At 39.9% G+C, this 12,119-nt stretch overlaps 1 protein-coding gene across 1 annotated transcript in view; it reads right to left on the reverse strand.

The window, feature by feature from the left end:
* Positions 1-419: 419 nt before the first annotated feature.
* The window catches only part of ttc27 (tetratricopeptide repeat domain 27), a 65,879-nt gene continuing 54,179 nt past the window's right edge, over positions 420-12,119 (reverse strand). The window contains exons 17-20 of the mRNA XM_020097564.2: positions 5,400-5,597; positions 4,942-5,053; positions 2,328-2,428; positions 420-762 (exon numbers count right to left, since the gene is read on the reverse strand). Coding sequence (XP_019953123.2) covers positions 637-762; positions 2,328-2,428; positions 4,942-5,053; positions 5,400-5,597 — 537 coding nt within the window. The 3' untranslated portion in view covers positions 420-636. The remainder of the gene's footprint in view (positions 763-2,327; positions 2,429-4,941; positions 5,054-5,399; positions 5,598-12,119) is intronic.

Genomic DNA, 12,119 nt, shown 5'->3' on the forward strand with positions numbered 1-12,119 from the left:
GACCTGCACATAGACACACTGTGTGAATGTGTGGATGGCCAAACTGCACTGTAATACTCTCAGTGGTCTATATAAATACAGACTATTTGCTTAATTCACATTTCATGTTATCCCTCAAATCCCTGTCCTCTCTCACGTGCAGCTTTGTTCTGTTTCTGCTCAGATACACTGCTGCTGAAGGTTAAGACACAAAAGATATTATAAACCCAGAGGTTGCACGTGGATCTACAGAGCGCTCATCGCTCAAAGTTTGAGATCACAGAAGAACAGTAGCATTTAGCCTCAGAATGAAGACAGCACGTCATTTTCTTCACAGTAAACAGGCTCCTGCACACTCTTCCTCTGATCAATGACAGAAGGTTACTTCATGCAACATTCACAGGTTTTGCCTGTGTAACAAAAAGACTCCAAAGCAAGTATTAAAAATGTAATGTCTTACTGTTTAATGGCTTACAGTCATTGTTTCCTTTCCAATGTGGACATAGAGGTACAAAAACATCATGATTACAGAGCGAGTCCTTCGTCTTTCCATTCTAGATTACTCTTTTGATTTAAAGGAGTTCAAGAATTCTTAAGGCCGAGGATTCAGAGCCACAGCTGTTTCCGCAGAAAGGAGGGGGCGTGTCAGAAGGATGGTCACTGTGATTGGTCACGCAGCTTCCCACTGAGATCCTGCAGCACTGCGATGAGTTGCTCCAGAGCAGCAACGGCGTCCTGCAGCTCGCCGTGGATCTGACCTGTGGCCACATCTGTGTGCATTTGCTGGAGAACAAAACAGAACAAAACGCTGAAACAATTAAAGAAATGACTGAAGGGTCAAATTTTTGCCGACGTTATTAATTTACTTGATAACAGTGATGATTTGGAAGTTGTTTAGTGTCAAGTGAGACCCAATACTGCTGTGTAAGAAATTCAGAGCTACTACTATCAATAAGTGTGTCGTAATCAGAAGGTGCTGCTGATTCATTTATATTTTCTTGCATTTCGAGTGGAAACAACATTTTTTAGATATTGAGAATATTCCAATAGATAATCAGAATTGATTATTTAAATATATATATTTTAGAACTGTGATCAAACAGAACATTTTATAGTAGAAAATAAGAAGCGGTCAGTGCTCTCTGCTGGACAAACCATGTAACAGCAACATTTTCTAAGTTACCTCAAACATAGTTTTTATGCAGAGTTTTGTGCACCCCTGGATAAGTTGTATTATTTTTGGATTTTTAAAGCAAAAAGAAATTAAATCCTTCAAATGTTAATGCACTGTAACCTTTGGTTTTCTTACCACAAGTGTTCACATTCCGGATTTAAGAATTTCCACGCGCTCTTCCTTTTAGATCCCTTCAGGGTGACATATTTTTAGACTGAACTGCACACACAGCAGTTCAAGTTTTTTAAATAATGTTGAGGTTCAGAGGGCGGTGGGGCTGTTCAAAAAATCTTCATCTGGACAGGTTTCCGTCTTGGCTGATTGTTTTTCACGATTCACACAAATGTATCATCATAAATTCTCTTATAAAGTAATTTTATGTTCATGTTTTCTGTTTTTTTTTAAGTATCACAGTAATGTAGTTACGATTACTACATGTGCTGCCTTGAAGGAAATCCTCACCCTGATTGACTTGCCAGATGCTTGTGAGTCGCCATGTCCACCATTTGTCTTCATGGACAGGTGGACATGGAACCTTGTGTCAACCTGCATTCTGACATCACAGGCTGAACGCTGTATTTGACCTTGTGCTATCCCTGCTGACGACACATTTCAGCTGCTGATAGTGTCTCACTGAGAGAAGATATCACGGTTTTATAGTAAAACTATGGAGCTCGAACATGATTCATTTTCCAGTTAATATTCGTCCAGAACAAAACTACAGAGCTACATGCACACAGATGAAGAAACAGAGGAAAGAGGCTGTTAAACCTTCTCTTTCTATTTTCTGTATAAAGCCTGTGGAACATACTCTCATTATAAAGTATGCTTATATATCCATTTTAAATTTCTCCACTATGGACCAGAAGGATACACATTACATTAGTGACCATGTGCCTGTCTGACATGCTACAAACAGCAATGTAGTGGACAATGCTGGACTTGATTGCTCTTATTTAACCCATGTTTCACTTACTTTGTGCTGGTTGTGGTAGTGACAGCTGGATGAATCATTTAATTGCATGAGATTTTTAAAAGGTTTAAGATGATTTAAAATATGAAAGTGACTCAATTAGGAGGAAAGTGGCAGTGAAAGGCAGTGATGTCTGGATGTGTCCTCGATCTTTTAGCAGCTGAGTTGTAGAGAGGGTGTTTGGGTCGATCAAATCCGTACCTTAGCTCTGGTGACCAAACTCCGCAGGCTCAGACGGGTGGAGGAGAGCATCTGAAGAGCTTCTGTTGGATTCGTCTTCTTCTTACTGCAGCTGATGGTCACTAAGACACCGAGAGATTCAGACAAGGGAACCTTTGTGATTTAATTAGTTCTGGATTCGTTACTGATAGTAGAACCATGTAAAAGAGGAAACCACTAAGTGTGTTGAAATTTGTAAATTGAAATCCATTGTTCTGTATTTCATTGTTCTGTGCCAAAACTAAAAAGGTAAATATTAACTGATAATCAAAGAACAATAAAGGGCAACTAGAGAAATATTTCAGGGAAATTAGAGTTTCACAAGTTTCAGCTTCAGCCACATTGTTAAAATAAAAAAGCAGTGATGGACTAAGTAACTACAGTAATCTTCTACTGCACGCATTTCAGGGGGAAACATTGTACATTTAACTCCACCACATTAAATTGTTGAAGTTTTAAGTAACTCAATAAAACAAAACAATTTTTAAATTAGCTCCACCATCAGCTTCAAATTAAAAATGATTCTTACACTTAAATATATGAGCCATGCTGACCTTGTATCAAATATACAGAAATGCTCAGAAAGGGACTGTCACAATTATTAGTAATTGATTATACAATCAAATATTTTGCTATTATTTTGAAAATTAATTAAACATTAACAAAGATGTCAAAAATGTCTTAGTTTCTTGAGCTTGCTTCTGTTTTATTTCTCTGTACAATAAATCACTTTTACTTTTGGACAAAACATTTAAGACATTAACTGGCTGTTGAGATTTCTAAAATATTTTTCAATATTTATATATTTTCACCAAATATTGAAATTAATGATGAAATCAATTGTTAGAGTTCTGAAATTGATATGTTTGCTATCTCAGTGGATTACATGATAAATCAACTTTAGCACGCAAGGTTGAATGCACAAATGACTTGCTATTCCGTCAGTTAAAAAAACTGCATACTTTATATCATACACCAGTGCTGTGGGTTCTCTCCAAACAATTCATCCTAAATTTCATCAGTTCACTCAACTTTTTCCAAGTGATACAGCTGAGCTCTATGACAGTAACGTGTGGCTTCACAAGTGCCCAGAAACAATCATGAGAGCTTTGTGTAACAGAAGCTGTTCTGAGGTGTGGACACTGACAGGTCATGTCCCTGCAGTGTTACCCTCCTCCATCTGACCGTTTCGCAGGTCAGCTATCTCTCTGTCACATAGAAGGAAAACTCGTTGTTTCCTGTTTCCTCCCACTGCCTCCTGACGGTGCAGCCCATTTCTGCCTGTGCTGTGACTGTAAAGGTCAACCTGCTGAGATTGATGAAGGCCCTTCTGCTCTGCTTTATCTATCCTTTGCTTTCTTCTCATTTGTTTGGGTACAGCACCCACACCCATGGTGGGGTCAGTGAAGCTGAGTACAATGTGTAGTCCAGGGTGGAGGTTGGGAAACTGACACATTTATCATTCTACACTTGAACATCGCTGTGGAATGTTGACGTAATACGAATACATTGAGACTGAACCTGCTGAGAGTCAGTGTTTTTATCTGAAAATGACGATGATCATTTTTCATGCCACCGTGGGAGAGCACTTAGGCCATGGGAAACACGGCACTAAAACACAACATCAAAGGAATCTAATTACATCTGTATACATACATGGCATTCTGGCCTTTAAAGGACAACTCTGGTGATATTCAGTTTTTCTTCCTGAGTATTCCGTGTGTTGTCATACTACTGTTGTCTGTAAAAACAACACTGGATAACATATTCCTTCATTACCTAACACAATTTTATACCAACTCCCCAAAATACACTTTCCTATTTTCCCAAATGTCACTAGAGTGACAAGCGTGGGAAAATCTGGTGCTGTAAACAACCCCCACCCCAAAGCTATCTATGAACAAACTTCCTCTCACAGCGGAATCCAGACCAATGACAACAATGTTGGATAATGTTGATGTTGATATAGAGACATGCCTTTAACATGCGTGCTGACTGGTAGAGGAATGTCCTGTATTTAGGAAGACAGATCATTTGGAATTCAAGGTTGTAGGCAATAAAAGGCGGTAAAGATTCTAACACCTTATCTATTCCTCACTCTCTGAGGACTGTCCAAAAGCAGAGCACAGTACCAACACGTTTTAGTTTTGAAGTATGGTCTACACCAATTATTATAACTCTTTTGTAATAATTCAGAAAAGTGAAGTTGTAACACAGGTGTTTGCCATGAAAACTGAAAATCACAAAGACACTGCAGAGTATGAGTCACTGGGATTTGTGCGTACATGAGAACTAAGCATGTGAACTCAATAGAAATTAACAGCTCACACACCACCCCCACACACCCATACACGCACACATGCACACACACCAGACTACTCTGTAGTCAGCTGGCTCTTTTTTGATTCATATGTAAGATTCGGTTTATGTGATCTAAAAACTATAGGAGGGCATATAACATCTTACATCTCTGTGGTAGATGTTTTACAGAAATTGTACTTGTTCTTAAATGGTATAGTCATAGATTCTCAGTTGGAGGACAAGTAAGGTTTGTGTGTGGCTGCAGGTTGTGTGTACTGCAAGATGGTTCTTTCACCTTCTCCCATGTCAATGGCTCTTTTCATCACCTCCTTGAAGAGAGAAGGTTCTTTCTCCCAACCACCAGCCTGAACCTCACAGCGATGAGCTTTCGACAAGAACTGCAGAGCCTGTAAAATCCCCACAGAAACACCACCTGACAGTTAGCTGCAGTCATTTCTTGTGATTCTCCTCATTTTCACTCCATGCCTTTGCCCCAGGGTTTTAATGATTGGCTGGTGCAGCTTGATGATGTGAGTAGCTTTGTGAAACTCGTTGTATCGTATTTAATTTATGTGATCATTGCAGGCCAAAATATTTTCCCATTAACCATTATCACACAAAAATAATATGAAATCCTATATCCAATGTTTTACAGATTTACTCACACATTGTCTCCAGTGAAATTACAATTAACATCCACTTGCATATCTTCATTGACTTTGTATGGCTCCAGTTATCATACTGGTTACTGACCTTTTCGTTGTCCTCTGGTTTTGAGCTGTGGCCGTCACCATACAGTCGGGCATACTGCCTCCATATCTCGGCATCGCTGCTGTGGCGGGAACTGACCCGACCCAGGAGCTCCTTCAGTTTGGACTCGTGGGTTGCTGCCTGTACCCCGTGGTTGTCTGTCAGATTCTCAACTACTGCTCTTACCAATATCTGTAGGATCTGCCACACAGAAAGAGTCAAACAGAGAAAACATCAATACCAGATTTGTATAGAAACGTCATGGGGTGGACTTATTTACCAAATGCAAACATTTAATTACTACGATTTTATGGGAAATGTGGTTTAGATTATTGAAAATGACCAGTAAAAACATGCAGTGCACACCCATGTACACCAACAGTTGCAGAAAATGCAGATATATGCTAACAACTGTGAACTGTATGCTCATCACCAGAATGCACACAGCTAAAGCCGAATGTAACGATGTCATGTATTCTGCCTGGCTAGATGGTAAAACTTTATGGATGTTTTGTTGGTCCACCAGCCCACCAATGGAGAGAGAGAGATGAAGAGACAGAGAGCAACAGTGGGGCAAAGAGAATTGCATGCAGCCCCACAATAAAGCAACAGAGCAAAACAAAAAGTCAGAGATCTTTCATGTAATTATTAAAAGTTGTGGATCATTATGATACTGCTGTGGGACAAATTCGACCAAGACTGGTCACAGTATAGGCGATTACTGGGAAACACTGCTAGACATTCGACAGCATCTTTGGTGCTCAGTGTTGTTCTAAAATTACAAAAAGAACATCCCAGGTTTACTGAGGCTGAAAGCTATCAGTCAGATTGCTCTCTCAATCCTCAATAATTGTTTATGTTAATATGTCTAAAACAGGAAAGTGAGAGCAAAAATCATAGATTGCACATTTAAAGATCTTATAAACGAGCATCACTACTCACAAGCCGTTCAAATTGGATATGCAATTTCTTGATCAACCTTCAGAATCACCTCATGTGTGCCTGTATGTCTGCTCAACTCTCTCCCTGCTACAGTATGCTCACCACATCACAACTCTCCATCCCCGGCTCATCTCTACCGCTCTCCCACTTCACTCAGCCCCCTGCCTCATCAGTCTGTCCCCAGCTCATTCCACTGCCTGCTGGCCGTCAGCCAGCCTCACTCTCAGCTCAGCCTTCTTAAGTTCCATCCTGCAAACTGCCATTCCGTCTTTGCCCCCGGCGTTCGCCTGCCAGAACCCTCATCTCCCCAATAAATCTTCACTTTATCACTTGTGCCACTGTTCTGGATCATACATTCAAACATGACAGGTTCTGGGCTAACATCACAAGTATTTAATATATTGAAAGTATAGTATTTCTTGAAATCCAAATGGAAAAAAAAAAAAAAATTTGATTAGGCCATACACTGCAAGTGATTCTGTGAAAACAAACAAACCCTTTTAGTAGTATTTTTGGGACTTTAATCTTAGAATATTTTTCTCGCATATTCACAAATTTTGTATTTTTTCATTTTGGCCTAAATATGCTAATGTAGAAATAATAAGAGCCTCCAAGTGAAGTTAACCATTCTCATCCTCCTTGATCTGACTGCAGCCTCTGACACCAAATCTCACCATATTCTCCTCTACAGACTAACCTCCATTGGCATCACAAACACAGCCTTGGATTGGTTCAAATCATACCTCTCTGGCCAAACTCAGTTCATCCAACAAAAATCTAGCCATTTCCAGTCACTACTGGTGTTCCACAGGGTTCTGTCCTTGGACCCCTTCTGTTTATTGTCTACTTACTTCCTCTTGGCCATATCGTCGGTAAACTTAACATTCATTTCCTTTCAACCAAACCCACCTCCATTCTCCCGCCTACCTCCCTCTTGGATTGCCTAGAGGAAATCAAGTCCTGGTTCTCCTGCAATCTCCTCAAACTCAATAGTGATAAAACCAAAGTTCTCCTTATTAGCACCAAATCCACCATATCAAAATCAGACAGCTATTCCTTCAGTATTGACAACTCTTTAGTTTCTCCCTCCCCTCAGGTTAAGAGTCTGGATTTCATCTTTGACAGCACTCTATCTTTCCAAGCCCACATCAATAACGTTACCCAGTCTGCATACTTCCATCTACGCAACATTAATCACCTCCGCCTGTCCCTCACACCAAACAGCACCGCTAACTTGTTTACACCCGTTTCTTCCCATATTGATTACTGTAATTCCCTTCATTTTGGTCTCCCTCACACATTTCTTTATAAACTTAAATTAGCCCAGAATTTTGCCGCTCGCATCATCTCCAGAACCCCCTCCATTAATCACATCACTCCAGTGCTTCAGCAGCTTCATTGGCTCCCGGACAAATACCGCATTATAAAATTCTGCTCCTCACCTTCAAGGCCGTCCATAACCTCCCTCCTCTATACCTTTCTGAATTCCCGGACATGGCCTCTGGAGTTCTCTACTGCCAACCATAACATTGACTCTCTCTCCATTTTTAAATCTCATCTAAAAACTTGTCTTTTAAAACTGGCTCATTCAGTTTGATTGTCTTCCATTTTGCAAAATTACATGTTTTATTCAAGGTTCATTTTTATTGATGTTTTAGATACATTGTTTTTTTGTGTTCTTATCTCTGCCGTGTAAGGTTGTAACCTTGAGTGCTCTGAAAGGTGCCTATAAATGAAATGTATTATTATTTATTATGATTAATTAATACTGAGGTGGAACACTGGGAGGACAGTGGGAGAGCTTCAGCATGTGCTGAATCTGTTCAATATAACAAATTGTAGGAGATCAGACAAAAGTGCAACAGAAATGAAGGCTTGTTAGGGTGTTAAACAAAACGTCATCTGTGATGAGAGGAGTTTCCAAGAGGATTCTGAAGATACAGAGAGATATCCCTGTTTGTTAGAGTCTGATAGGATTCTGGGTAACATAAAAGCAGTCTGGACTGTAAATACAAGGTGTGAAGGGATGGCAGTGCCACACTACAGAGGAACAAAGTGGCCAATGCCAAACAGATGTGTGCAGCACCAGAAGCTCCTTTAGACAAGAACTATATACTTGAATTGGATTCTGATGGCCATGATAGGCCCACCAGAAGGGCATTATAGTAGTCACGACGAGAGATTAACATGGCTGTACCAAGGGTTGAGTGGCATATTGGGTCTGGTAACACCCACATTTGCTTAGATTGTATAGTAGCACCACACGGCCAGAAAATGCTAGCTGATCAAACATGACACCAAGGTTTCTCGTGACCTTGGCTGGAGTGACAGATAAGGAGTTGATTTCGATATTTATGTTGTGATGGTGAGTTCTATTGGCTGCGATGAATTCAGTCTTGACGATGGCTGAAGGGGACATACCCTTATCTTTGTGGATATGTCACAGACGAGCAGAGATATGTGCTGTGGTGTCATCTGGTGCGCATGACATTAATGGGTGTCGTCTGTGTAGTAGTGATATGAGAAGCCATGTTAGTGGATAACTGGACCCAAGGAGGTAGTGTTTATGAGTATGTTGAAGGATGACCTACCTTGTCACCCCATCACCTCCCCCCTGAGGAACATTATTGGCCCCTTTAATTGAGTTCCGGCTGAGATCTGCTATCTAGTTCTCCACCTTCCACAAGTACTGTAACTAATAAACCATCTGTCAGGATTCTTTGGTGTGTGACTGTGAGGCCTTTCACTGCAGTGACAATTAAGATAAATCAACTAAATCTGTAACTTCACTTCAGACATCCTGAAAGATGCTGTAGAGAAGGCTCGATGGGGGCGGGCTTATCATCCACATCAGCTCACACCTCTACATACAGGCTGCCAGAACAGGCCTTTCATTGACACAATGGGGCATGCATTTTTTATATTGAGGCACTGTTACAAAGACCAACACACACACATTGATGTCATCAAATGAATAATGCCTGCCTCTGATGTCAGTCAAGTGAATTTTTTTGATATGCGTCCCTTTGCTGTCCATCACTGTGGTGAAAGCGACACTTTAGGATGAAAACTGAATAGATGACTCAGATCCAGTTAGAGTGTGAAATTAAGCTGAAAAGTAATAACCTCTCTGTTGACAGAAAAGGAGAAAAACACAAATGCCAAGCCAGAATTTGCGATGAAGCTCATTTTGAAGTTCACTTTTAGAACACAACAATGGACGGTAGAAAAAACTCACTTGTTCTTTCTGAAGGGACTGTGGGTATTATTGCCTATACTGAGTGAATGTGTCATAGTACAATTCTTGTGGAGACACAAAGCTGAACCATGAGACTCTCAGCTCCTTTGAATTCTATCAGCCAGTCAAAGTTTTGTCACCAGCCCTCTACACATTCCATAAGAGAGCAATTCATGGTGGTCCCTGCCACTATCCTTCCTTCACTAGTCCGAAGGCTAAAAACAACTACAGGGAAGTAAAATATGACCTAGAGTTCAGGAGGAATATTTGATCTGGTTATGTAGTAAAAGGAAGCTGACTGTCACCACCACTTATGCAAAACACCATTTGAAGGTGTGAGATGAATGTTCATAAAAATAGAAGGATAAAAATGGCACAGTCGTTTTAGAGACCATACTTTCATGTGATGTTTTGCAGTGAAGTTTTGACAGATTTGTTTCAGTGAGAGAAGGAGAGAGGAAGTGGTGCATTTATTTCAAGTAGTAGAACACCCTTCCTATTCAGACAGACATCATGGGTTAAACCTGCAGTGGGGGTCTGTATAAATGAGTCAACCCAACCAAACCTCCTCTAAGACCTTGCTCTTGATCGGGTTTGAACACCACTTCAACGCTGCCAGACTTTGGTCAACTGAGGTTTCTACCAGAAATGGAAAAATGTTTTTGTGGTCACAAGAGGAACTTTGTCTTAATAAATGATCATTCAATTCAATTTCAACAACTGTAGGTGAAATATAATGTGTGGAGAATATTATCAATAATGCAGAGGATGAATGAATAAAAGTAATGAGAGAGTGTTAATGCCATAACTTTTCATTTAGCACATCGCCCTGAGGTAAAAAAAAACAAACAAGACATTTGCTCCAGCTGGCCGTAGAATTGCCTGAAATTCAGAAAAGCTAATAAGTGGCCCTCGATATTACACTTTTTCTGTTTGGACTGTGTGTGCTTACAGTGCCAAGCACTTGGGTAAACTGTGACAACTCGTGAACTAATGATAGATATGAATGTCTCGTTGGTCACAATGGCTTTCCCTAGATACAGTAGCTACCTTGCTAACTGCTTTTTAGTTTGCTAGGTTAAATGCACTATAATAACCAGATGATTTGTCGATCTTGTTTGTTGAGTCTGTTTCTCTGTCTGGTAGCAAGATTACGCAAAAGCTACTCAACAGATCTTCTTGAAATTGGTGGAAGGATGGGCCAAACACAAATCTGTAAACTTGTGAAGTGGATCCAGTTAAGGGGTATCCATGCTTTTTTCTCATTTCTTTTACATCGCAACAATAATGATGGCATATGCATTTGAATTAGCTGTTTTTTTTTGCTGAAATCCTACTTTTCCACCACCACATCCCAGCGTGACTGGGCCCCTATTTCAATAGTTTGTCTAAGTCACTTGGGGACAGACTATAAATCCCACTGTCACATTGTTGGTCCTGTTCCAAATGAGACGCTGTCTCACCAAACAAAAATGTGCAAAATTAGGGAGAGGGAAATTGTCCCACTTGTGTTGTCATAGCTAAAAATTATGACAGGGTCATTTATATGACCACACTCCAAAACTATGAAACCTGGGAAATCCTTTTTTGGTAAAAGGAAGATGTACTTAACAGTAGCTTAAAACTACTGGACCTAAGATGAAGCTGTCTGTATTATGACGGCAGTGAAATTACATTATACATGCATTTGCTTTGTTAGAGGAATTAAAGCAGGAGGGAGGTGGAAAACAGTCAAATTCCATTTTTTAAGATTTTTACTTTGAATATTGGAGGCTGCTACTGACCTTTTCTACTTTGATGTTTTGTAGCCTTGCGAACAGGATAAATGAGCATGCAAATGTTGAAATGATGCCTCAAACAAAAACACAAGCAAAGGGTAGAAAAGTTAATTCCTAATAGTTTGCAATAATCCTAAAAAATTAAGGTTGGGTTTTCGGCCAACAGAATGTCTATTTGCATTAGAGTTGCAACTATTCCACAAGTTTAGGAACTGACTTTTTCAAAGTTCATTGCTCAAAACTACAAGACTTAAATTATTACAGGGCTGAAGGGGAGAATTAATTATCCTGAAAATTCCACTGTTGGCTGTTTTTCCTTATTTAGGCAGAGCTGATGGTTAATCTTTTAATTTTGGTGGTTGTGCAATTACTGAGACATGACTGAGGGAGGCTTTTCCTGCAGTTGTTGTAATGACTCTGCATCTGTGACCACATTGAAAAAGTTTGCACAACAGGAAACTATTGGTTTCTTTGCTAGGCTTAACATATAATTAAAAGTGACACATTTTGCCTCTCACAAAGCTGTGAGAAATTATCTAAAAGCATCTTCACCACTTTCCACAGACATAAGGAGGAGAGGAAAGCAGACAGTGGTTCCGGCTTTTGTTTAAGGGTGATGTCCAAAAGAAGCTACTAATGTACCAGGTTTCATCCTTTTAAAATTCAAAGAACAATTTAGAGCTTCCTCTGCTAATTCTCTATGCTAATTACGCTCTAAATTACTAATTGAATTGTAATAGAAAGTAGCAAAAACAAATTTCACAC

The sequence above is a fragment of the Paralichthys olivaceus genome, chromosome 14, assembly GCF_024713975.1.
Source record: "Paralichthys olivaceus isolate ysfri-2021 chromosome 14, ASM2471397v2, whole genome shotgun sequence".
Lineage (NCBI taxonomy): Eukaryota > Metazoa > Chordata > Actinopteri > Pleuronectiformes > Paralichthyidae > Paralichthys > Paralichthys olivaceus.